General features: G+C 39.2%; 2 protein-coding genes across 13 annotated transcripts in view; one reads left to right on the forward strand and one right to left on the reverse strand.

Annotated features, from left to right (window-relative positions):
• Positions 1-24,225, reverse strand: part of LOC117135215 (GTPase-activating protein skywalker) — a 41,706-nt gene that overhangs the window by 16,196 nt on the left and 1,285 nt on the right. For 6 of the 9 annotated variants that reach the window (XM_033295308.1, XM_033295312.1, XM_033295306.1 and 3 more), the window contains exons 2-3: positions 23,471-23,687; positions 9,607-10,148 (exon numbers count right to left, since the gene is read on the reverse strand). In XM_033295308.1, the coding sequence (XP_033151199.1) occupies positions 9,607-9,757 (151 nt within the window). In that variant the 5' untranslated portion in view covers positions 9,758-10,148; positions 23,471-23,687. Of the gene's footprint in view, positions 1-9,606; positions 10,149-23,470; positions 24,021-24,225 lie in introns of those variants that run through there. The other 3 variants (XM_033295310.1, XM_033295318.1, XM_033295307.1) reach the window with 3 other exon arrangements.
• LOC117135217 lies at positions 8,318-9,172 on the forward strand. Of its 4 annotated transcripts, none has more exons than XM_033295323.1 (4): positions 8,318-8,551; positions 8,609-8,724; positions 8,830-8,919; positions 8,969-9,172. In XM_033295323.1, exons 1-3 carry the CDS (start codon positions 8,395-8,397, stop codon positions 8,893-8,895), a joined length of 339 nt encoding a protein of 112 aa, XP_033151214.1. In that variant the 5' UTR covers positions 8,318-8,394; the 3' UTR covers positions 8,896-8,919; positions 8,969-9,172. The 4 variants fall into 4 exon arrangements, with proteins under 4 accessions (XP_033151214.1, XP_033151211.1, XP_033151213.1 ...); XM_033295320.1 differs by having other exon boundaries at positions 8,830-8,935; positions 8,999-9,171; XM_033295322.1 differs by having other exon boundaries at positions 8,830-8,930; positions 8,999-9,171.

Below are 24,225 nucleotides of genomic sequence, written 5' to 3' on the forward strand. Positions count from 1 at the left end.
TGTGTTGAAATCAAGGGTCCCATAAAAAGTCTACCAAAATACGCTTTCTGAGCCTAAATAGTCTTTAATTGGTATTACTGAAGTGGCCGTAAAGTAATTGCAGATAAGTTTGCATCGCTATCTTTATGATCACTCCGTTTGCAGCGATCGAAGAATCGTAAATATATAAAAGATGTTTATGCAGCGGGGCGGGACAAGTTAATTACTCAATTAATTGATTCTATTCAATAGTAATTTATTGGGAACTTCGTGAGTTTCCACTTATATGATTATCGCGACATTCTGCCTCAAAATTTAATTCACATAAATTAATAATTGTGGAGATTGAAGTGGAAAGTGCTGTGTGATCGAATTGTTAAAACGAAAACCACACACACTCTTTATCTTGAGCGAAATCTTCAGCTTGACATCGACTAACCAAAGGTCTAAAATAATTGTGACATGATCTAATGTTCAATTTTTAGCAATGGGAAACAAACAATAGACTTAAGCAGAATCAAGAAGGAATATCCGCGTTGAAGGGGCCACAGCGAAAGGTTAGCGGCAACAAAAACACATTCTGGGCATGCAAATTGCAAATTGCAAGTGCAATTTATTACATTTTCCCCTCTGACGACATTGGCACCGCATCGCTTGCCAACTGAACTGAGCTCGCTGGGAAAAACAATTGCCGGCTGCAGCTAAATTTAATTTGACAACGTTTTTCAGTTTGGCAAACTGCAGATTAATGCTGTTATTGCTGCCGAGTGCCCTCCTGTGTCGCGTTTCCCTTCCAAATTGTCAGCGTTTTCGGCTTAATTGCATCGCACAACAAGCGGCGCTGGGCGAACAAGATTGGGGGCCTACTAAAACATAAACGAGCAGGTGAAGTGGGAAGCCACCTGAGGAAAGACCTTCGGAAACGACGAAAAGTGGCGTACCATGGCAGAAAGATGACTAAGTGAAAGATAGGAAACAATCTAATAATTATGAGGAACGTACCCCCATCGATAATATAAAGTAATTTGGTTTATTTTATTTCAATGCAAAGACCAATTTGTAAGAGTGCGCAATAAAGATTCAGCTTTACGCATAAACACAAATATAAATTAGTAATAATTAAAAATTAAAATATACGATAAAAGAATTTATTTATTCCTGGAAATTAAGATGCAAATTATATGGAGACTTGCAAATTGCGGTTCGTAATACTTATCGATTTACTCATTTCCCCAAAATGATCGGTACAAACTTCGATGTACCCCAAATGCGATACTCAAACAACGTTCAGCCTTTTCCACCAACAAACACATGAGTGTGTGATGTATGTATTTGTCCAAATCAGTTGGCTCCCTCAGCAAATTATTCATATCAATTAATTCAAGGGATCGGGACAACGAAGTCAACGAGCATCGCCTCTGCCAGATTGTTCAGACTGTTTAGCACGCGCTATAAATATCTTGGACCGATCGATCGGTCGTGAGCTAGCTATTTGTCAATTAGCACCAGCCATAATTCTGAATTTCGAGGGACGAGGCACATGATGGGCGACCTTTGGGATCGATCTCGGCGTTTTTGGGGGAGGCATCGCCAATGGGCATCAATTGCCATTCGCCAGGGATCGTATAATACCGGGCCTAAGTGGGCGGTTGGGGGTGTTCCGCGTTGGTGTGAAGCGAAGCGATTCGATGCGAACCACGAGCCTGGATCGTGTCCCGACGATATGGGAAATTAATTAAGTTATTGCCGTGTTAACTGCACCCGATGATAGGCGCCTTTTGAGCCTGGCACAGAACGTTTTTGTTCCCACTTCTTGTTTCCTCTCGAGATGAGTTTTCGTTTTCAGCTGGGCAGGAAACTGGTTTGAGCCTTTACCCACTCATATGCACTTTATTGAATTGATTTTTGAATAATACATTCCGTTGAGTGGGGTCGCTTTTTATATTCGATACTTTATTATGCCCGCCGTGTGTTTTATTAAACACAGCACGTTTCTTTTATTATGGGCATAATTTTGCATTCAATTAAAACGGCGAGCAAAAAACCCCTACTATTCATTCAGTTTTGATTGTTGCAACAACGGTTTGCTCTAGAAAATCAATGTAAACAAACTGTGCTGTTTACATTATTTATTCTCGTATGGCCGCTTTATTCATTTCTACAACCATATACAAAAAATAATCAAAATAACACTGAAAAGTTTATCTAAAAAATAATGATTTAATCCTATTCTGGATACAAATCTAACTTAAAATCATTATGATTTTGCAATGTGTAATTTTTAGAACATATTTGATCCGCGATCTAGTTTAATTTATACCGAAAACCTCATAGTTTAACTCCTTTTTGCGCATTAGTGTATAGTGCACACATGGCGTATGCGTAACGCAGCCATTAACCATATAGCATTGACTGACTGATCGAGTGACTGACCATTGAACAACCGAACGCAACGCACGAGACTATGTACATTGTACACATAAGACCAATGGTGTATATATTATAATGATTCGTTGTATTTTCTCGACTTGAAATGTTTTTTGTGTGTTTATTTTTTGGTTTGGCAGCTAGGCGTGATAATTAACGAGCCGTGATTTAAAAGTCGATTTTGCTTTAAATGTGCATTCCGATTGCGATTTGAGGCTGCCGCAGGTGCACCGACAAAAAATATACAATCTTCTAAGTATGCAAAATGAGTACCATGTTTATAAGGACCAACAATGATTTGAAATTGTTTAAATTTCAGATTAAAAACCCATGCATAGCCTGAAGGCATACATTTTCTTTCAGTGCACCTATTCACCCATTTGTATATTGACACACGCACTTTGCAAACATATAAAGTATTTACGTTGACACGCGACTCGTTTCGAAAAGTATTCCAATTTGTTTTCTCGATTTTCTTTTCGATTTCGACTCGGGTATGTGGCTCTTCTCCTTCTCTTTCGTGATTTGACAGTTGACAACTTTTGGGCACATAAACTACACTCGACCGATCGGTCGGCGGATCGAGCGGGGGACAAAGACAGACAACCACCGGGCCCGAGGGTTGGAATTATACTGAGATTAGAGTTGAGAAGTCGCCAGCGGTCCCGCTCACTCTCTCTCCCGATTCGCCAGAGAAAATGGGAGAGAGGCCGAAAGACAGGTGATCGATGCATCGGGGACACACAGTTGCTATCAAAGCTTTTGGCCCATCGAATGAAAACAAAAAGCTGTCTAATTAAAAGCTCCCCAGAAAATATCAAACAGTGCTTCTTGTGGTTTTTCGCTCTCAGAAGTTCGTTCAACTTCGGGAAAATACTTCAAAGGGGCGCGTGTCCACAAAAAAGGGCTTCCCATATTCCGGGACCGGTAAAATATTCTGGAAAGCTATCCACCTATTATACACACCCCCATCAGCAATTCAGTGAGCCATAAACTGAGCATTTAAATCAATAGTTGTAAGAGTAAACTATTTGTTGGGAAATCGGCGAACGTAATTTTAATAGCTATAACGTGTTTTGTGTAAGGCAACTTTGTTGGCATTTCATTAAACGCCATCATGTGATCTCAGATCTGTGGTCATTGAATTGCCGATCCGGTAAACCCATCAACGTGTGAATCAAGTGTCGCATTTGCAGACAACTGAGATGGAAACGGAGACAATGGACCGCGACACCTGCGATGCCAAGGGTAAAAGCATTAGACGGCTTTGAGGAAATTGATTGCTCGCCAGCAAGTTTTGCAAAAATAATTATAATTCTTTCTATTCTTTATGCAAATACATAATGTAACTATTACTATTATTCCATCTATTAAAACGCTTTTTCTAAACACATGACACAAAGGGTTAGACGAACGAATCGAAGATGCCATTACTGTTAGCCAACAGTCGTGTCCCGCAACAAGTGTAACACCTTCACAGCAGGGAAAAACTTTGCAGCATACTTTGGGGCAACTCATTAAAATACAGCTCTCGGCTACTCGGCAACTCATTTTTATTCACGCACACAATGACGCCACTTATGCGCTTGTACGCACTCAAAGAAAATGAAAAATAAATATACGGAGGAAAGAGCACCGGATGGAAAATAAATATAAAGTTTTACGATGCAAAAGCAAATGATTTTTGCACTGGGAAAAGAGAATAACAGCCTGGTGCTGCCCCAACAATTCACTCTGTTATCTAAACAACTAGAAAAACAAATAATGTTATCGAGTGTGGCAACAAAGAAGCGAGAAAATCGAAAAGAGAGCGATTGAGCTTTATCCGCCCGGCATATCTCTTTGGCTTTTGTGTAACTATATTTTAAGAATTTTCTGTTCTTTTTATTTCACTTTGTCGAGTTTCTTTAAATACCCTCTCCTACGCTCTGGAATTGGGAAATTTTTAATTGTGATATTTTCGTATGTGAAATTTGCTGGAGTTTTTGGTATATGTCATTCTGGTGGTATGTATATAGAATCTTCGATAGAATCTTGCAATTCTTCACATGTTCTAGACGAACGAGATCAGAACTCGTAACATCCCTTAAGTGAAGTGATATCCCTAGGATAAATTCCATAGCTTCTATCTTTTTGTGTTGTATTCGAAAACCAAAGAGCACGTAAACAAAAGCATCGGAAAGATTGCTAACAAAAAGCTTTTACTGTGCTTAGTGACCTCAAACACCTAGGAAGATATGTACATATGTACACTTGTATATATGTACATACAACTGCACGCATATCCATTATCTGTGCACACTGTGTACTTTCATCTAATTAGAGGCGCCGCTGTTGACAGAGAGTTCAAAAGAGCGGAAGAAAAGGCAACATAAGAGAAAAAAGGTTAGGAAAGGAAATTCAATTAAAACAATCGCATCAGCGGAATTTATCGATTGATTGTGAGGCTAGAAGCTAAATGGCTAAAATCAATCAGCCAGCGGGAATGCTTTTCACTTTAGTTCCATATCTCGGAAGCAAGAACGGGAAAACAAAAAGGCAAATATGATCTGTTTATAGAACTTTTAACATATGCTCGCTCGCTTCAAATAAAATCAAACATTGCCCAATGTTACTAATCAAATTATATTTTGGGCTTTGGTATTTTGGTATTATAACCATATTCCTTCCGCTTCCAATTTGAATCGAGAAGTCAGCAGAGCCGCCAGAGAAGAGCATCCACGATCATCCGACACGCAAAGCATCGTGATGGTGGCGCAGATACAAACAAAAACAAACAGTGCCATTAATTAATAAATCCGCCGCCCTTTCGCTCGGCTCCTCCGCCTTTCAAAGCCATGATGATGATTGTTTTATGCCTCCCAAGATCAAAAGACAAATGACAAGTGGGCGCGAGTAAGTAAAGCGTTTTTTTGCGATGTTGATCTCTGAACTAACATGATTTAAGACTAGAAACCTTAGCTAGCTAACTAAATATAGTTATACATCGCAGCTAAAATTAAATATTGCTATTTCGACTTCTTTTCTATTGTTTTCAAATAATTTTCCGACAGTTCCTTCGACAACTACATGAATTGGATCGATTTTAATCAAATTTATAGGTTATAGATTTTTCGACTTTCTTATGGCACCTACAAAAAATATATATAAATACAATATAACTTGCCCTCAGGAAATGTTACTTCTAACAGAAAATCTATCTCTTTCTTGTAATGCTATTTATTGGTTTGAAAATATAGCGTGAGAAATAAAGCACAACACAACTCACAACAAAAAAAGCAATATAAAAATTCTCGAAAATTCTTTCTTTTTTGGTGTGTGGGTGAGCTAAATAATCACACCCTCAAGCAAGAGTATAAAACTCATATGTGATAAAAAATGACAAGGAATATCACAATGATATCACAACATTGCCAAACTTTAGAATTTCAACACCTACGACTTTTTTATTTTACTTTACTTTTTATTTCAGAGGCAGCGGTCATAGCGGTCAAAAAGAAATGTCAAGAACACAGAAAAACCCCAATGAGTTGTTTCCAAAATGCATTGACAAAACAAAGCAAGCAAAACAGCAAAAAAATTAAATTCTCTGACTTTAAAATATGCGAGTGAGTGACTTATATAAGAGATTTGCAATTGCAACCCCATCAAAAACCAAAACATTCTCTTGAAAGCAAATTAAACTTAAGATGACTAAAAATAAATGCAGAACCAAAACAAAAACCGAAACGAAACAAAACATAAATAAACCAAAATAAACGATACTAGTTTGCGTAAACCAGTTTTGGTCAGTTACCCAGTTTTCGAGATTCACTATATGGGGCACACTTTTCACACATTTCCCCAAGAGGCACGTGCTATAAGGTGGGAATGTGCGGCATTATAAGGGTATTGAAAAATCACATTGTACATATGTATACAGAACATCGGCTGAGCAGTGGAAATTTTCAAAATATATGAAATTCCTCAATTTGTTGTTGTTGGCAAAACATTTTCCAATCGCACAAATGGATCATAAAAAAATCCTCTTGAATGGAAATTTATTTCCCCTCGTTTCAATACATAATTTGGCATTAAATAGCAAAACAAAATCGTTTTCGACGTCAACGGCATGAAAAAATTGAGAAAATATTCGGCTTCCATTTGCTTGCGTAAGCAAATATGTTGTTATTGCTAACAAGAAATAAATTTTAAATCTAAGCTATAAAGATTCGTATTTTCGGATGCTCTTATTATTTATTTGCTGCTGTGCAGTATGTGTTTTTGAAAATGAGATGGCACGTGGCCAGTATGACACAGAAAATATGCTTAAAATTATATGCATTTAATAATGGATTTTCCCGAATTTTTAATCTCGTTTATATTTATATCACATTTAAGGGAATTTGAATATATTTGATTGTTAATATCAAAGTAAATCTAATGCCGATCATAAATATAATCTTTTCAAAATCTTAAATCGCATGATCAGCAGCACAGCAAAACAAGAATTATTAAAAAATCATTGAGAAAATAAGCAATCGAAGAAAACGAAACAAGCTCGAGAGTGATGAAAAAGTTGCATTTATTTTTAAACAATTTAATTGGCAACTGGCCAAGAGCCGTAAAACGTGAATGGTTTTATTTGTTTGGTTTTTCCACAGCACGAGCTATACTATATTATTCTATACTTTCGGGTTTATTATGTTAATCGCATATTCGGTGCTTATAAATGGAATATAGATAGAGTATTGAAACCGTATATTCATCCGATAAATACATAATGCATATATTTTGGCACATATAAATGGGCTCAATATGTATGCACATTGTGCCGCTGTGCACAAGACTCATTATTTCGTAAATCAAAATCAAGGCCAATGTCGAACGACGAGGGAAGGGAGATGCACTATTGCTTCTCGATGGATTGCATTGCGCGATTTCCTTTGGAATCGAAATTGCATTATATCAAAGAAAACGAATACGCTAGACATATTACTATACTATACACAGAGAAGCGTAAACAAATTATTTTGCGAAATCTGAAATGCATTTTTTGTGCCCTATAGAAATAAATCGATTTTCCCATTTGGCCACATGACGAACGATTTATTTCAACCACAAGTCGCATTTAGTTATCTGACTAAATTACAAAAAAAAAAAAAGCTTGGAAATGTTCAGAAGAGCAAAATGTCCTCGAAGTAAAAATTGTACGTCAATTCTCAAAAACTGATTGCACTACAATTCCTGTACTGATTTATATTTAAGATGTGTTGCCACGCCCACCAAGAAGAAATCATTCTAAACTGCAGACCAAACTTTTGAAAAATGTTTTCATTTAAAAAAAATTGTATTTCTTTTACTTGCCCATTTTAATTAATATGCCAAAATATTCTTGAGCACCCCCCTGTGAAAATGTATAAAGGGGTATCGTTTAGTTGATACACTTGCATTTGATTTTTTCATGAACCTACCATTAATTTGGTGCTTTTACTTGCTGTTCCTACTCCATGGTTTCTGCCTGTTTATTGATTAAAGTATTCGTGCGAGGCAAAGTAAAAGGCAAACAAATACTCTTTCGCGAAACGCATAAATTAAAATTGTGCCCTCAGCGAAACATGTTTTCTCAATCACCTGATTTTCTTGTTTACGTGTGGGAGGCATTTTCATTTTATTATCTTGTTTCCAATTTCTACCGATATTTCAAAAAATATTGAAATTTCTCGTTTTGGAAGAAACTGAAAAAACTCGACAATAGCATTCTCTCTTGTTTTTAATCTGATGGGTAAGTAGCTTAAGTGTACTAGAGACCCACTTGGTGTGCAGCTTTTTGTACATAATGTGAAACCCGAAATTTAAACAATCACTATAGCACTGGAAAAGTTGACAGCCTCAAAACTTCAAACGGTTGGCAGGTCTGCCACCATCTTAGCTCACTGACATACAAGGCGTTTTTCAGTCTACATCAATTTTAATTGTGATTTTTTGGTAAGGATTGTTATCATAAAAATGGGAACCGCAAGCGGGTTACCTTTGAAACATCCACCTACCCACGACCACCAGCCGCGTCTGAACGAGGTGGCCCAAAAGTTTCTAGCCGATTTGGACGAGGAGCGCCAGCGGTTGTCCGCGGATTTTCCACTTTGCGCACTGCTAATCGCCGAGGGTAAAATCAATTCGGCCCTTTACAGGGTATTTTAATGGTACTAATCCCACATTGCAGCTGTGGACCGTGTCCACGGCACTGGTCGTATTCCCGGCAAGGCGTTAGACGTGTACAACCAAAAGTCGATGAAGATTACCCAAAAGGTCTTCGTGTCCGTTAATCAGTATCCCAAGGTGGGTTTTATACTTTAGCTGTCTCCTCCGTCCGCAAAATAAATCCTTACCCTACCCGTAGTTCAACTTTACTAGCAAGAGTAAAAATCTAGTATTATTTTGCAGATCTGTCATCGACAAGAAGTTGGGAGGCAACAGCAATGGGGCTCTCACCTATATCAACCTGATTAAGCGAGCTACGGGAAGTCCGCCCGAGTAAGTTACTTGTAAGGTATAATTTTGTATCATTAAATGACTAAACCAGGTGTAATGGACCCGCTTTCCCGCTTCCTAGTATTTTGATCAATATAGAGTCGACAATGTGGAGGAGGTGGCCTTAAGTGCGAACCGCCCATCAAGTCCTTTAAGCCCAATTCTGTTAAACGGACAAACTTTATAAAATCTATGCTGGGAGCACATTGAAAATCCTTTAAACAAGAAGATTGCGGCATTCAAGATGATGCTAAATGCGCTATCAATTCCCAAAATCATGCATGTAATAGATCCGCAGATTGCAATTTGATTAGTAAATAATAAATTAAGCGGGTTTTATTTCAATGTTTAATTTCGAAGATATTTGCATTGGACTAATTTTCATGGACCTATAATTAATATGGATATGTTTCCTTAGTTTTTTTTAATATCTGTGTAACGAATACTTGATAATAATAATTAATTGTACTATATTAATTGTAATATATAGATATTAATATATTGTTTGGAAAACAAAAAAATGCTATTTTCATATACCGGTATTATTGAAATATATATTGACATTTACCATAATTTTTTTGCTTGGCCAACTCGTACCCTTTAATAATATCTATAGAAACCGTATGCTAGGCCCGACGAAATCTCCCGATAAATACTTTAAAAAAATTTGTAAATTTCCCTAGTACTCACCCGTTTGCTTTGGTAAATTGTAGAAGTCGAGGGTTTTGATCTCGGACGTCTCGACATGCGGGGCGAACCCTTCGTACAGGTCGCTCTCCTCCACGATGCCGCTCAGCTTGTCGGCCTGGGAAGAGGCATCGCCGCCTCGATGGTATGGCATCTTCTTAGCCAGGTTTGCGGTCTCTGGATCCGGGTCCTCTGTCAAGTTTTGATTCGGGTTGGCGTCCACTCGGATCCGTTCTTCCCTCCAGGCAGTTGGCGGCTCTCCTTCGTTGTCTCTGTTTGACTAGATGGCTTTTTACCTCGCAGTGCTTTGCTGTCCGCGGTGTGGCAATCGATTTGCGGGTATTGTTTGGGCTTGTAGTCGGGCTAAATATAATACTACTATTATATTTAAGTTTTAATTTTGTGTAAGCGGTGGCCAAGTTATGGAGACAGAAATACTCCAATACGATGGTGCCGCGCGGAATTCATTATAGTAAACGTTTTAGCACGAGTACTGCAAAAGCATAGCTGTGTGAATCAAATCGCAATTGTCGGCGTTTTCGAGTCTGCAATGAGATAGAAGTGGGGACGCTTGTTAAATATTTTCGAACACATTTTGAAATACCCGAAACAGACAGCTTAGGATCCTACACGGTTAATCGACAAGATAGCAAAAGCATATGGAATCAATTCCTTCGACTCAAAATCGAAATTAGTTCAATGACATGACCCATCCGAACTGTACAGTAGAGATAATGCCAAAGGCGCCATTGGCTCATTAAATACTTGGCCCGTTCATTAATTGCGAGCCGGCTATAAAAAACAAACTGGCCAGATTTTTAATATATATAAAATCACACGCATATATAAGACGTTTTTGCTGCTGAGGGTGACTCTACCGACAACAGCAGCCGGTTTGATATCTAATTAAATCCAACAGAAATTAGAAAAAACAACAATATCCAGCGCAAATATTTCACTCGGCCATAAACAAAAATGTACTTAAATCTAAAAACAAAAAAAAACAGACATTTATTTATTTTAAATAACTGAATTATCAAATAAATTTATAAGAAATTAAAAAATACCATACAAAAATCTAACCTAATGATATTAATATTATTTGTTCAAAGAGCAAACTTTTATGACAATAAGCAACAAATACGATTGTTGGAATAATCTTCGGCACGCGCTGCGTACAATCAATACTCAAATCCTTTTTTTTTTTTTCCATTTTTCACCTAACTCATCATCATGTTTTTGGGGAACTAAAGACGGGCTATTTATCTTAAGTGTTTGTCCGCCTATTTTGCCAACTTTGCACGCATAATTCGTTCTGTTTTCGTCACAATTCGCAAGCCAAATCAGCGTCAAAGCAAACGAAAAACTTAAATTCAATTGCAAATTTCTAAAGGAATTCCGAACACGTATCGAAAGCCAAGCAACGGCGAACCGCCTCTTGAGCTTTTTATTTTCCATTTTCCATTGACACTCTTAATGATTTAGCCTGTCATTTTGGGGGGAGGGGGGTTCCTTATGGGGGACTCGGAGGGTCCGACATCGGATAGAAATATAGAGAGACAGACAGGTCTGATAGATCGCTGCGTTTGCTTGATTGGCTGTCCGATATAAGGTGTCGGACTCTTTACCTGGCCAGCAGAGCCGGAGCAGGCGGGCAAACAGGTGCCGTCAAGCGGATTTGTCGCCGAGACAAGTTGTATCTATGGCAGCTTCGAAGAGAACTCAGATAAGAGGTTCGTCTGTGGTGCGTTAGAATGACATGGAATGAAGCAGAGATGGCCTTTTGCCTATGATAACAACTAATCAATAACAGTTAATACTGTTTTGGTGAGTATGAAAGCGAGACTTCAGCGAGGATGATCCTGGATATTGCTCATCTGTATTTCATTCTCCAACTTCAAGCGAGTACACTTCCCACTAATAAGCCCCCCGTTTGTTTTACAATGAACTGGCAACTGGCAGCACAGGGAGCCTCGACTTTTCCATATTACCGACTGGCTAAGTAAACAAGTTACGGAAAGTCTTGAATCATTTCCACTTCACTTCTGTTCAGACTTCAGTTGGGAGCTCCGCCCTCTCCAAAACAAATATCGCGGCACTTAAGCCTCGAAAATTGTTCGCACAGTTCCATTTAATACCACTCCAGTCAACTCGACTCAAGTTGACTCGATTCGCTTCGTTTTGAGTGGTAATGTGCAATTTTCATATGTATGTCAATATTATGCTACGTCTAGTATTTTCAAGGTGCCTCGGGTTACGTCGTCAGCAAAGCAAAGCAACACGATTGAACACAAATAGCGGCAGGTATCACATGGACAGACATATAGAGTTATTACCAATAATTTGCACTGCAGTTGAGCTGCTTGTTTGCTTGCTGCCCGCTGCCTCCGGACTCGAGAACGTTATCTAAATGTTATAATGCACCCAATTTGCGCTAATGAAATCAAGCGGCCCGCCACTCAATTGAATTCAATTGGACAGTGTACAATGCCTAGCTTAGCCAAACTCAGCTAAGCCTCGAGAAACACAAATGTTTCGGCACCGAATCGATTAACGCTCCCGGCAACCAGCAGCTAATTAAAACGTTTATGCTAATGAGGCGACACGCCGTCATGTCGGTGTCGCGAGATGTCAGCCAGGAGCTGGAAAATCGACAAAAAATAGTACGAAAATGCTGCCATGGCGGAGGTTACATATGCCAAAATATATATCCTAATTACATAGACAACAACCTCTAAAATAAAATACGATTTTAGGACAAAGAGTCGATATAAGAGCAAACTGAAATATTTATAAACCCATCGATTAAACAACGTTTGAATCAATCATGATGATTTGTCATTCCATTCATGATTCATTTTCGCATTTATTTGTATTCTGTACTCTACTTCATGATTCATAACTATCAAAATGAAACTAAAGGCATTGAATTTATTTTTGAATTCTCCAATCATGCAATATGTGTAACCACTGTACATGCTAACATATGTATATATTAGATGTAATTGACATCATTAACGGCTAATACCTGGCAAGTATAAGCCATAAAACCGAAACCGAATCATCAATTGGAGCCCAAAAATAGTTCAACTTCTCTCTAGGAATCACCTTGACATGCACCTAAAGCAGGTGCTAAGCAATTTCGAAGATAATCACTGGCCACAATGGGTTAATCGTCGATTGCCAGAGACGAGGCCCAAGTAATGCCACAACAATTATGTGGGTGACTTGTGGCGGCTAAAGTGACGCAAGTGCAACAATCGGTGGGTCAAGTCGAGACTCGATTCGATTCGATACAACTCTCGTCACGTAATTCTCGGTGCAATTTGCGTCAGTTAGCGAAGAGGAAAAACTTTTGAGGTTTCCAAGTAATTTTCCACTACGACAAAGTTCACCGAAGTTATAAGCTTCGGATCTCTTTGGTTTTTTCGCTGAACAGGAAATCAAAAGGTAATCCCTGCTCGATAAGCTTGGCGACCTTGTAAGAATGTCGGGAACTTAGCTGATAAAAATAGAAATAGAAACTCCTTCAAGCAGACGGAATAGATAATGAGGAAAGGTTCGAATGTTAAGGGAACGAGGTCCGAGTTCAAGATGGGCATTCATGATTGGAAATAGGTACAGTAATTTAAAATGTTCGAATTTTTAGAATGCACACATGACATTCAAGTCTGTCAGAGCTGTCAAGAAGCCATTTATTTTCTGTTTAATTACCACCCAAATAAGTGACATTTTCAAAATAACTAGGTCACCTGGCTGGGGCCCAGGGCGAGCCAAGTAAAGGTAAGAACCCCACACCCACTTGAGGGGAATTTGCATACCCTATGAGAGGGGCGTGTTGGAGGGTAGGCGTACTCTTAAGCCGCACCTAAGGAACCTTTCGAAGCTTTGCTAAAACGTTTTCAAACTAGGCCAAGCAGCTGTCAGTGCTCCACACGAAATATCCTCGATTGCCTTGAGAGTGCAATGACTTGGGCCTGGTCCTTCGGTGCACCACTGACCACCCTTTAGAACCTCACGGAACCCATTTGAAAACTGTGCCAGTTTTCTGAAATCGGGGTACAGACCGAAATCGTTAATGCCGATTAATATATACTCTTTATTACTATTGTTCCAGATCCTTTCCCAAGTTAATCATAATATAGCATAGCTAGCAAGACTTGTATAATTATATCTTAAATGTATATAATGTATATACACTCTGGAAGGGTATAAGAAGGAAATGGGGCCAAGCAGACAGAAAGGCAAACAGGGCTTGGAGGGAATAAAATAAAGGGAATTTGGGGCAGAGAGCCGCAACGGGAAGGGAGGAAATTATGCCATCGCTCTGCTCAGTAAGTCCTTAAAGTACAGAAAATGTGGGGCAACGCAAGGCTCATTGTGTGGGTGTGCGCGTGCTTGTGTTGGTGTATTATTTTATTTGTTCTTGTGTGGGTGTGACAGGACACTTTGCGTCAGCAGCGGCAGCAGCAGACCGAAAAGTAGCAACAAAGATGGAATTGCGTAGTGGCAACTCGAACTGGGAGTGTACTAAGCTTATCGAGGGCGGGAACCGGAGAGGAGAGGATGGACTTTGGGAGAGAGAAGCCCGAGGGAGGGTCCTGAAATCAATGAATGAAAGCACCAACACACGCATGCGAGGGAAGAGCAAGGAGCGAGCGACGAGGCTTGGAGAGAGGAAAAACCAGGACCTGCAAATAGACTTCCTAATATGGTTAGTGGAACCCTGTAATCTAATCTTAAGAAAATATTAAATTGTTCTAAACTGGTAGACTCTTCTAGGACACAATGACAAGGAGCAGACATGCATTAAACAAGGCTAACTAATGGAAAAATAATCATGTTAGGATTTAGTAATATGCAAGCTAGGTTTTTAAAAGTTAACTAAAAAAAGAAAGCAAAAAAGCAAAAGATTTCAATAAACTTATTGTTTCTATGAAACGTGTGAAATTGTGCCAATTGTGTTTCTTGGGCACTCGCCACTATTCCCTGCTGATCCAAGTGTAATCCATTTATGTCCCCAGTCGAATCACTTTTAGCTTACTTAGTGGCAAGGCGACATCCAGGGAGCAGAGGGCAAGCAGAGGACACAGGCGGCTGGCAGAGAAAACCGGGCCAAGAGCTGAGGAATTCGCAAGGAAATCAGCTTCAACTGCCGCAAGGACAGTCACTGAAACCGAAACTGAAATTTGTCAGACAGCCCGAACAATTAAAACAGGGCCCAGAGCGGTTGACCTGATTTCAGCGTTTCCTCTCATTCCCCCCTTCATCTTGCCATAATACCCGAATGTTTTTATATTTTTATTATTCTTATTTTTTTTTTTGCCTTTTTGGCGGCAGACTTCGTGACGGCTGAAAATGCCACACACGCAAGGTTTTATGGGTCTGCTGTTTCGCCGTTTCGGTTTCTGTTTTTCTTCTTTTTTTGGCAGCAAAGGAAAACATGTACAGTGCACTTGCCACAAACAGCACAACAATCGAGCTCACCAACGGGTCACTGAACCCCAAAGGAAAAAAGTGCAACTGCAGCAACGCCACAGTAGCTGCGGCTGCAATTTATTTCATAATCATTGCACATGAGCACAACGGCAAGAAAATCACGTGAAACGGGCCCTGGTCTCCGTTTTTTTTTTTATATATGGGCATTTGGCCAGGCCTCTGGATCTGAGGCGGCATCTGGAACTGACTCGACTTGGCCTAGACACACGGAAAAGCCACTGCGCACAATTGGCCGGAAAAGAAAAACGACGGCAGCGAGAGTTACTTCAAAAATCGGGCGAGATGTTGAGTAGGGCAAAAGCCCTAGAAACTGGGCCTAAAAGTATTGGGTAACAAATGCTTTTAGAGATGAAATTAGGCATAAAGATGGAAAGAAAAAATCTATGCAAACAAATTATTACGAAAATAAGGAAAATAAAGTCGAATACCGATTTATTACTAGCACCGTTTCCATTAATGTTAACGCATCTTAGTGACAATTATAAAAATAAGAGCCGTATTGATATGATAACACACTAACTAGATAAGCAATTATTTATGCCATGCACCTAAATTATGTATTTTAAATAGCTTTAAATTCTTTTTTTTTTCTCTTCAATAATTATGTTACCGATAATTCATTTCGCATTGTTAGTGCTTAAACTAAGTTAGATATTAAGGGCAGCACTGGAGGCTAGCCCACTAACAGAAAGCTCTCAACGTGTTTTGAGCACTCTATACTATTATTTGTGTTTAGTGCCACGTAATAGTTAGGCCAGTTGAATTTCCATGTACCAGTTAAGCAAACCTCGCAACAAACGAGCAATGTCCCTGGAGCCGCCAAACAAAGGCTGCCTCGTAACCGGGAGCCACTTGAATCCGCCCAAAGCTGTGGCACCACCACTCCGTTCCCCAGTTTTTCTGCCGCTTTGGCCATCAAGCACCGAACACCCAACTCCCCAAAAGGGGCCACAAAACTTCCATCAAATGTGTTATGTAAGCGCGCATTTTCAACATATTTGCTTGCCCAGTTTTCTTTGCTTGGCTGGCAGAAAAGCGAAAAAAAAACGTTTGCAATGCAGCCCAGAAAAATGGAAAGCTTACAGAAATATAGGCAAAGTGCAGCGTTGGCGGAATAGTTGTTTTAAATTTTACATTTTTTCGGCCCAGAATTTTCTGGGACTAGTAAAATGGAATCGCATGAATCATATGGAGATGTACGGAGAAGTGTTTACATTATCGCTGCTGTCATATGATTTCCCCATAGGTTGTTATTCGGACATCGGGTTTTTCTTCTGTTTGTAGAACACGGCGCATGAAAGGCAATCGGTATTACTCATACGACGCGTTGGCCGAGGAACATTTTCCAACACCGCTCAAATATCCATAAACACCGAAATTGGAAACATTTGATCCCCGCCATATGGCGATTATTCAAAATAGTCAAAAATTACATAGCACTGCGCAGGCATTTTGTGGCTAATTTTCCACAAAATTCGACACTTAATATGCATGTAAAACGCTTCCTGTGCGGCCATCACGAGCTAATGCTCACATTTTGGGTCTGGTCAACGGAATTTTTATGAAGACATCAGCAGCCTCGCAGTTGCACTCGAATTATGGCTAATTACTGGCCCCACTTAATAGGCATTCCCATATGTCGCCTCGGGGGCTCCTAATGGCTCTTGAAACGATGGCAAATGGCTGGAGGAATGCGCCACGGCAGACTTGGCCAAGCATCGCGCTGTAATACAACAAAGTAATATAAATTCTAGCGCCCAGTCCACATCCCTTGGGTTGGAAAACACGGCACCACGGGTGGCTATGAGAGAAGCACTATTGTTTACGCTCGGCGTATTGCAACACCCAAAAAAATTTCAAGTTGTTATAATAAACAATTTTTACGCCGGGTTTTTTTCGTAAATATGGCGAGCAATTAGATATGGCCATAAATTTCTAAAACTTTAATTTAAGTAATGTAAATAGGCATTGCCAAGCTACTTTTAACGAATTCATTGAAACAAGATTACGTGGAATTTAACTTAGATTAAGCAATCTATAAGCCATATAAGCTCTCAAAACGTATCTTGATAATATTAAAGAAATTTGCACAGATTAAATGAAATGAAAAAGTAGAGTTTTCGATTTTAGAAAAGCGAGAAGCAATACCCTTCATATTGATACATTTTACGATGATTGTGTTAAATTTTTATTGTGGGATGAGATACTCCGAACCTTGAAATACCCTCGTATGTATCTGACTTTTAACCAAGTACATGACAGCAAACGAAACGGAAAATAATTATGTTAAATGTTTGAGCGTGCGACATCAATTGTGACTTAGAACACGCGTTGACGGCTAAAATACGTTTAATACGCACAATATTTATATTCTTGTTGATAAGATAGCCGCTGTGTGAGAAGCATTAAGTCAGTTTGCTTGTACGAGACCCGCTGATAAACGACGGCCACTTTATTTTGATTTTGCCAGAAATGAGCTGCGAAATTTGGTACTTATTGATAAGCGATCCAAAACTATGTGCACTGTGTCACGAGCTATCAGATCTGGTCCGCTGACTAAAACTAACTGCTGACATTGCCTGTATGGGAGATCTTGTCCAGATCGAACTCCTTACTCGATGCACAGATGGATATCATGTGCATGTGGTTCATTGGATTACGATGCTCGGGACGATGCACTCTGTGAGGAATATCTTCTGATTGGATAAACAAGGACTAGTGCGTCTAACTCCATGTTCCTTATGGGCACAAAATCTACAGGCTACGCCTACAACGACTTCGCCATCGATGTGCATTCGCCAATATTGTGTTTTTTGTTAAGTGCGGATAACCGGTTCGATGCCATCATCATGGCATCATAATGTATTTTTGCTCACTTATATAAAAATACATATGTAGAGGAGTACCCACATCATACAAGGCATACTTTTCGCGAGTTTCTGCCAAAATGTACGAAAGCCATTTTTATGACTCAGTGTCTGTCTTTCCTCTCGCACTCAACGCGCACACTTGTTTTTGGCATTCCAGCGAACTCCAAAGATATTCGAGAGCCGGGTTTCAGTTCGCGCTCGATTCCAAGTTAGCCGCCAAAAGCGTCACGTGCTTTTCGAGTCGATTCGCTTTATCGACGCTCTTTAGCGCTCACTTGGCTCGTTGTTTGGCTTTGTAAACAATGGGAGGCTTGTTTCTAAATATTTATAGCGTGTCCACTTGCGTGCCAGTGTCTGTGCGCCTGTGCATTTTGTGTAATTCGGTATCGCTTATTATACAATGCCATTTTAGGTTAGGCACGAGTTAGCATTTTATACAATTTACACAATTTCGGAAAGAGTCTGCTTGCTGCAGAGTTCATTTTCATTTCAGTTCAGTTCGGTTGGGTGGGCGTGATCAATGATCAGGGATTGCTAACTTTCCTAACCGCCTAATACCGCCTTCTTATTGTGCGATCACGTTCGCCAAACTATCCAAGGAGTTTCGAATATGGATGCGTAGGCAGACGAAGACTCGCTAATTTCATAGACACGCAGAATTATCAAAGCCGAGCTGGCGATGCAGCACTTTTGCGTCACTTGCAACTCTGTAATGGAATATTTTCCCAATAATAACCCTTTTAGGTACTTAAAAGGTAAACATTTCCATGCGAATTTCGGGTTAATTAGGTTGATTTCGCACCCGAATGCTAAGATCGATATAATGGTATTTGCATAAATCGGGTTCTTCTGTATAAAAGAGTGGGTATCTTTTCCAAACTGCTGTACTTTCATCATTTTTAGATCACAGATAAGCTATCATATAACATAAAACTGAACGATACAAAAGATTTCCCGATGTAAGGGTTTTCCAACATTCATCACATATATTCGCATACAAAACAATTCATTACAATCAGGAAACTGTATAGTGTAGCGTATAACTTTAAACAATTTAAAGACATCTAATTGTTTTCTCGCTCCTCAAAAGCAAAATAAAATATACTAACCAACTGTGTGGATTTCAGTTCATTTGGCAGAGGAAAGCCAATCATCAGATGCTGAATAATTAGTGACCATGACTGACACTTCCGGAAGCATCGCAATTTGCATTCAGAGCACGGCAAACGAAATACAAATTATTAATTAAAACAAATCTGCAATGGGCATGCCCACTCAAAGGTAAATTGAATTATCCCGCCGGTGAAATGCTCAACTGGGGAAAAAACCGAATAATTGAATCACTCGGCGATCGAAGGCGCTTCCAATTAGCCAGAGCACAACAAACAGACATCAAATATTCAAGCAAAGTGGAAAGGAACGCGGAGACATCGAACCGCAGGCGAAGAATTCTGCGCAAGTCGAATCACAACCTGAATTCCGCGGTGGCTCCTCCGAGAATCGTTTTGCTTTCATTCAGTTCGGTTCGGTCCGGTTTGGATTCAGTTTTCATTTTTCAATTCAATTAAGCGTCGGCGGGCGGAGTTCAGCACACACATTGCTGAACCAGGCGGCGGGGACCTTTTCGAGTTCTTTACTTTTTTGTCTGCTCTGCGGGTAATTCACTTTATTCAAATAAGTATAATAAAATAAACGCCTGTATGCAAAACACAATGGGCGAAAAAAACAACTACGCGGCCGGCCCATTGTCGAGGCGAATTTGTCTGATGCACAGGGAAAAATAATGCAGAGAAATCAGAATTTGTATATCGTATAGATCTAAACGGTTACATTAGATCGTATCTAAGTTTAACCCAACATATTAATATTAACTTAATATCAATTTCATTTCCATAAACTTTCAAATAATCGATGCAGATGCGAGCTCTCCACTGGAATGCCTCGAATCTGGTTGCAGATGCAGATACAAAAGTCTGGCACCGGATGTTTTCGAGCAAGTCCCTCCAACTGCTCCTCTTATGCGAATTGAACTTATCACAATGAAGAGTGACAAAGCGACCAGAGCGATGAAAACCTCTCTGGGGGCATTTCTGGTGTTTAAGTATGGAAATTGTCGCAGCGGTTGAATTGTCCAATGCACTCTGGACACAAGCTACGCTCGTTGTTATCAACCCACTCGAAATGCCAGCGGATAAGCGTAACTCAAATAGAACCGCAAGGGATGAGATATACATATATTAGTTCAGATGCGTTTTCTAAAGTGCCTGGCCACTAATTACTTTATAATGTATCTGTGTACATGTTTCACAGACTTAGAGAGAATCGAAAATCCAATTACTCCTCACTAGAATTGCTTAGTTACCTTCCACGCAATCGATAAGCTGCACTTACAGCACTTTCTACCCGGCAAAATATAATGCTGATAACCAGATATGCTCATTGATTTACAACTTATCCGGCACGGATAACGTTTACAACACGGCAACACGATGTCAGGCGAAATCAAGGTTATTTAATCAATCGGCGCTTGGGTGGGGGAATATTTACCCTGCGGTCAGTTATTAACTCATATTGAAATGCTGCCAGATATCGCTACCCCGCCCTGCGGACATTTGTTAAATATTTTATTTTCGCCGTGCAGTTGCTGTTGTCAACAAACGGGATCGAGCTCAATGAAATTACTTGCACAAATTAATGCTGCACAATTACCAAGCGACCGAGCGTCGTCAATCCAAAGTCGGTATCTTGTATCTGCTCTCTACATATATAGGATTAATATATATATATATATATATATATATATGGAACTGTGCGCTCATATCGCCTCAATTGCCTTTCGTGTGCAACGCTTTATATTTTATTTTGGTCGCGCTTTTTATGCTCGAGTGTAGGAAATCCAACTGGTGGGCGTATTTTTGTTTCGCTCCTCCGTTCCGTTCTGTTCAGTTCTGTTATTAACACATCGCAGCCAGTACTTGATTTAATAAACTTGATTAGGATTTATGAGCGTGTGGATTTCAATTTTGCGAGCCTCCCATAAAACAGAGCGGCGGATGTTTCCCTGACATCTACATCAGGTGACCACGGCCATATCACTCCATTAAATGGATCAAATGTATAAATAAATATCTCCGCAGTTTCAGATCCTGAGTGCATGACAAACAATTATATCTGGTTGCAGTCGGCTAAACTGAGTTTGTATATAAAATGTAGAGGTTTCGTTTCACTGCGAATTAGAAAATAGCATTTTTATTACGAAAGCACCGCAACAGAGCAACCATTACATCATTTCTAATCCATATTTTATTCAAACCTAAAAGAAATGTCACGTCTATATTTACTGAATATGATTTAATTACCTTAACTTTATTATTTGATTTGATTATTTGATTTCTATCGATAACACCCACAATTTTCAGAAATTATGTGATTTTTTTGATTATACCCCTTTGTAATGTACATTTCTCCTTCGGCTCCACCCACTAGCTAACTAACGGGTATCTGATAGTCGAGGCTTTCGACCAGAGCGTTCTCTCTTGTTTTATTGAAAAGGCCCACTTGTCTTGCTAGCCTCAGAATACTAACCTAGCTTAACGCATTGTCCCCCACAAGGGAAGCAATTTCGAAATTATTTTTCGATCCAAAAGCAAGCATAAACAATTAATTTTCTGGTAATTTAACATAAACCAGGTCCCATGACAACTACGCCAAATTTACGGCCAAACAAGCTGGCACTTTTTGTGCAATATTTTCGTGGTCACAAAAATAAATTCACAGAGGTGAGTGCCAGCGATTTTGGCGGGGCGATTGGACCGAAAAATATTGATTTTCTACCCACCATAAATGCGTTGCTAAGGGTGAAGGCACTGGGTTAGTTGGTTACTCTCGATAAAGTTCAGACCCTTTGGCAGAGTTCAATGAACCAAGGGGCTGACAGTGCGGTGGAACTTATAGACAGACTCTAGTCGGTTGCAGTGGGACAATAATCGACGTGAATCACCGAATAAATCACGTTGTCGTCGCCTAGGCACGTACACATATTCGCTGAAAATGCGATATGGATAGATGCACGCAGAAAAACGTTTGTATGATATTGGAAAAACATTTGTTTCTGTTAATAAATACTTTTGAAGCCATGGAAATGTAGGCGAACGATATATGAGGCTTGAAAATCAAAAATGCTTTTTTAAATTATTACTTCATTTTTAGAAAAATATTATTACTGTGTGGTGTGGACTGGACTGGATAAACGGACAGATAAATGGATGGATGTGAGACTCTGTGCAACGCGACGTTGACTTATTGAAATCGATTGATTCTGATTCCAGTCGGTCAGCTTTGGACTTACTTTTTCTGGCTGACTCGCCTGCCGGATCTGTATCTGTATATTGCACGACTGCTTTTTATGATTTTGCGAGGCACATTTGAAAAGTCGTTTTGTATCGGGCATCTCACGTGAGCGAACGGTTCGATGGGACCAGCTGACAGACAGTTTACCCAAATACAATTTGTTCATTGCCAGTCAAATGGATTTAGACAGATAGTTATGGTAGTTACGCGCACAGATAAGATAACCAAGCAGAGAAATTGAATTTTTGGAAAATGTTTGCTGATTGCATTGCCTTTTCGTTGAAACTCAGCCAGCAGGGCCGTATTTATAGTCATAGATTAAACAAATTATATGACCCAATGAGGAATATTTATCGCTTAAACAAATGTTTGAAGTACAAACAGAGTTATAATTATTAACTCCAAAGGTCGTATATTTTGCAATCGGAGATTGCCAAACCCACGATTCTATTTATCTATTGATGAGTCATGAGAAGATATAAGACATAAAATGTTTATTTTGGGGAAATACGGAAGGGGTTTTTCGAAGTTACACAATTGTAGCCGTTAAACTTGTGATTAATTCCACGTTTTGCACTCGTTGAAAAGTCGAGTAATTTCCAAACTAAAGTATCACTGCAAATACCATAAATATTAATACTTATATTTAGGCTATAAACATAAAATGTGGCACAAAAATAAACCAACGACCAACATAATCCCCAGTAAATTTAAGAACAAAGCGGAACTCATTTTTTACAACATTTTTAATGCCCAAGTAAACAGCATTAAAAAGTTGAACTTCTTTCTCGCTATCAACATGGAATAACGTGGTTTGCTGCCGTCATAAATTGTGCAAGGTTGAACGAAAAATAACGTCTATCTAATCAGTTATGTAGGTATAAAGAGCACATGAAAGCTAAAAAAACGGCATTTTAAGACTTAAAAAATTTTGTTGGATCTCAGCAAAAACAAATTTGAATACAATTTATGATCACAATGAATCACAAAAAACAATCATATCATGATTGAACCCTTAGTCCACGTGAATTGCAATATATTATCACAAGAACAAATGAATCATAGAAAAGGTGATAGTGCAACTAAATTCGTAATTCTCTTGGGGAGAGAGCGATAAAAAAGGAGAATGGGAGGGTGACTGCTTTTACCTGTCAATATCTGGTGTTTTTGTTCTTGTTTTCCTTGCCCTTCTTCGTTGGTTATTTTTACTTTTTTCTGTGTTCTTGTTCCGTTCTCTTTTTTCTCTGATTTGCTGCACTTGTTCTTCTTCTTATCCTCCTTCGTTGTTTTTATGCACTCGTTTTTTGTTTTGCTTGCTTCGTCCGTTTTATCGTGTTGTCACGTTTTCACTTTCACAGGTAAATTCTAAAGGAGCAAGATATATATTCTCTTTCCCAATTTATTATTCCGCCCAAGGGGGCGTGGCCGGGGAGGCGAAGGGCACTCTTTGGCCTTTACACACACACACTCACGCACGCACACAGAGGAAAGTGAGAGAGCGAGATGGATATATAAACTACCTCAAAAGATTGATTTTCTAGTTTCCGAAATTTGCTTATTTCGTATACTTGAAGTGGTTTAACTTTTTTCGCCCTACATCCATTTTTTTATTAATATATTTTTTATTTTCTTTTTTTTTTTTTGTTTCAACGGGAACCGAAAACACAAGCAGCGCGGTCGAAAAATTATCGGGCAATACGAAAGAGCGCCTTTTGCGGGTTGCTTAAATAGACTCTCGTTGGCTGCTTCGGTTGCGAACCTCTCGTCGTTGCTCGCTCTCCAACGTTTGACGAACAGTGGGATTAATGTGCAGTGCTTTGCATGAAATAGCGTTTTTATAAAGTTATTATTGTTTATTGTTTAGGAACAATTTACAAAATCGCATTATTAAAAAATAAAAAAT

This window comes from Drosophila mauritiana, chromosome 2L (assembly GCF_004382145.1).
Source record: "Drosophila mauritiana strain mau12 chromosome 2L, ASM438214v1, whole genome shotgun sequence".
Taxonomy (NCBI): Eukaryota; Metazoa; Arthropoda; class Insecta; order Diptera; family Drosophilidae; genus Drosophila; species Drosophila mauritiana.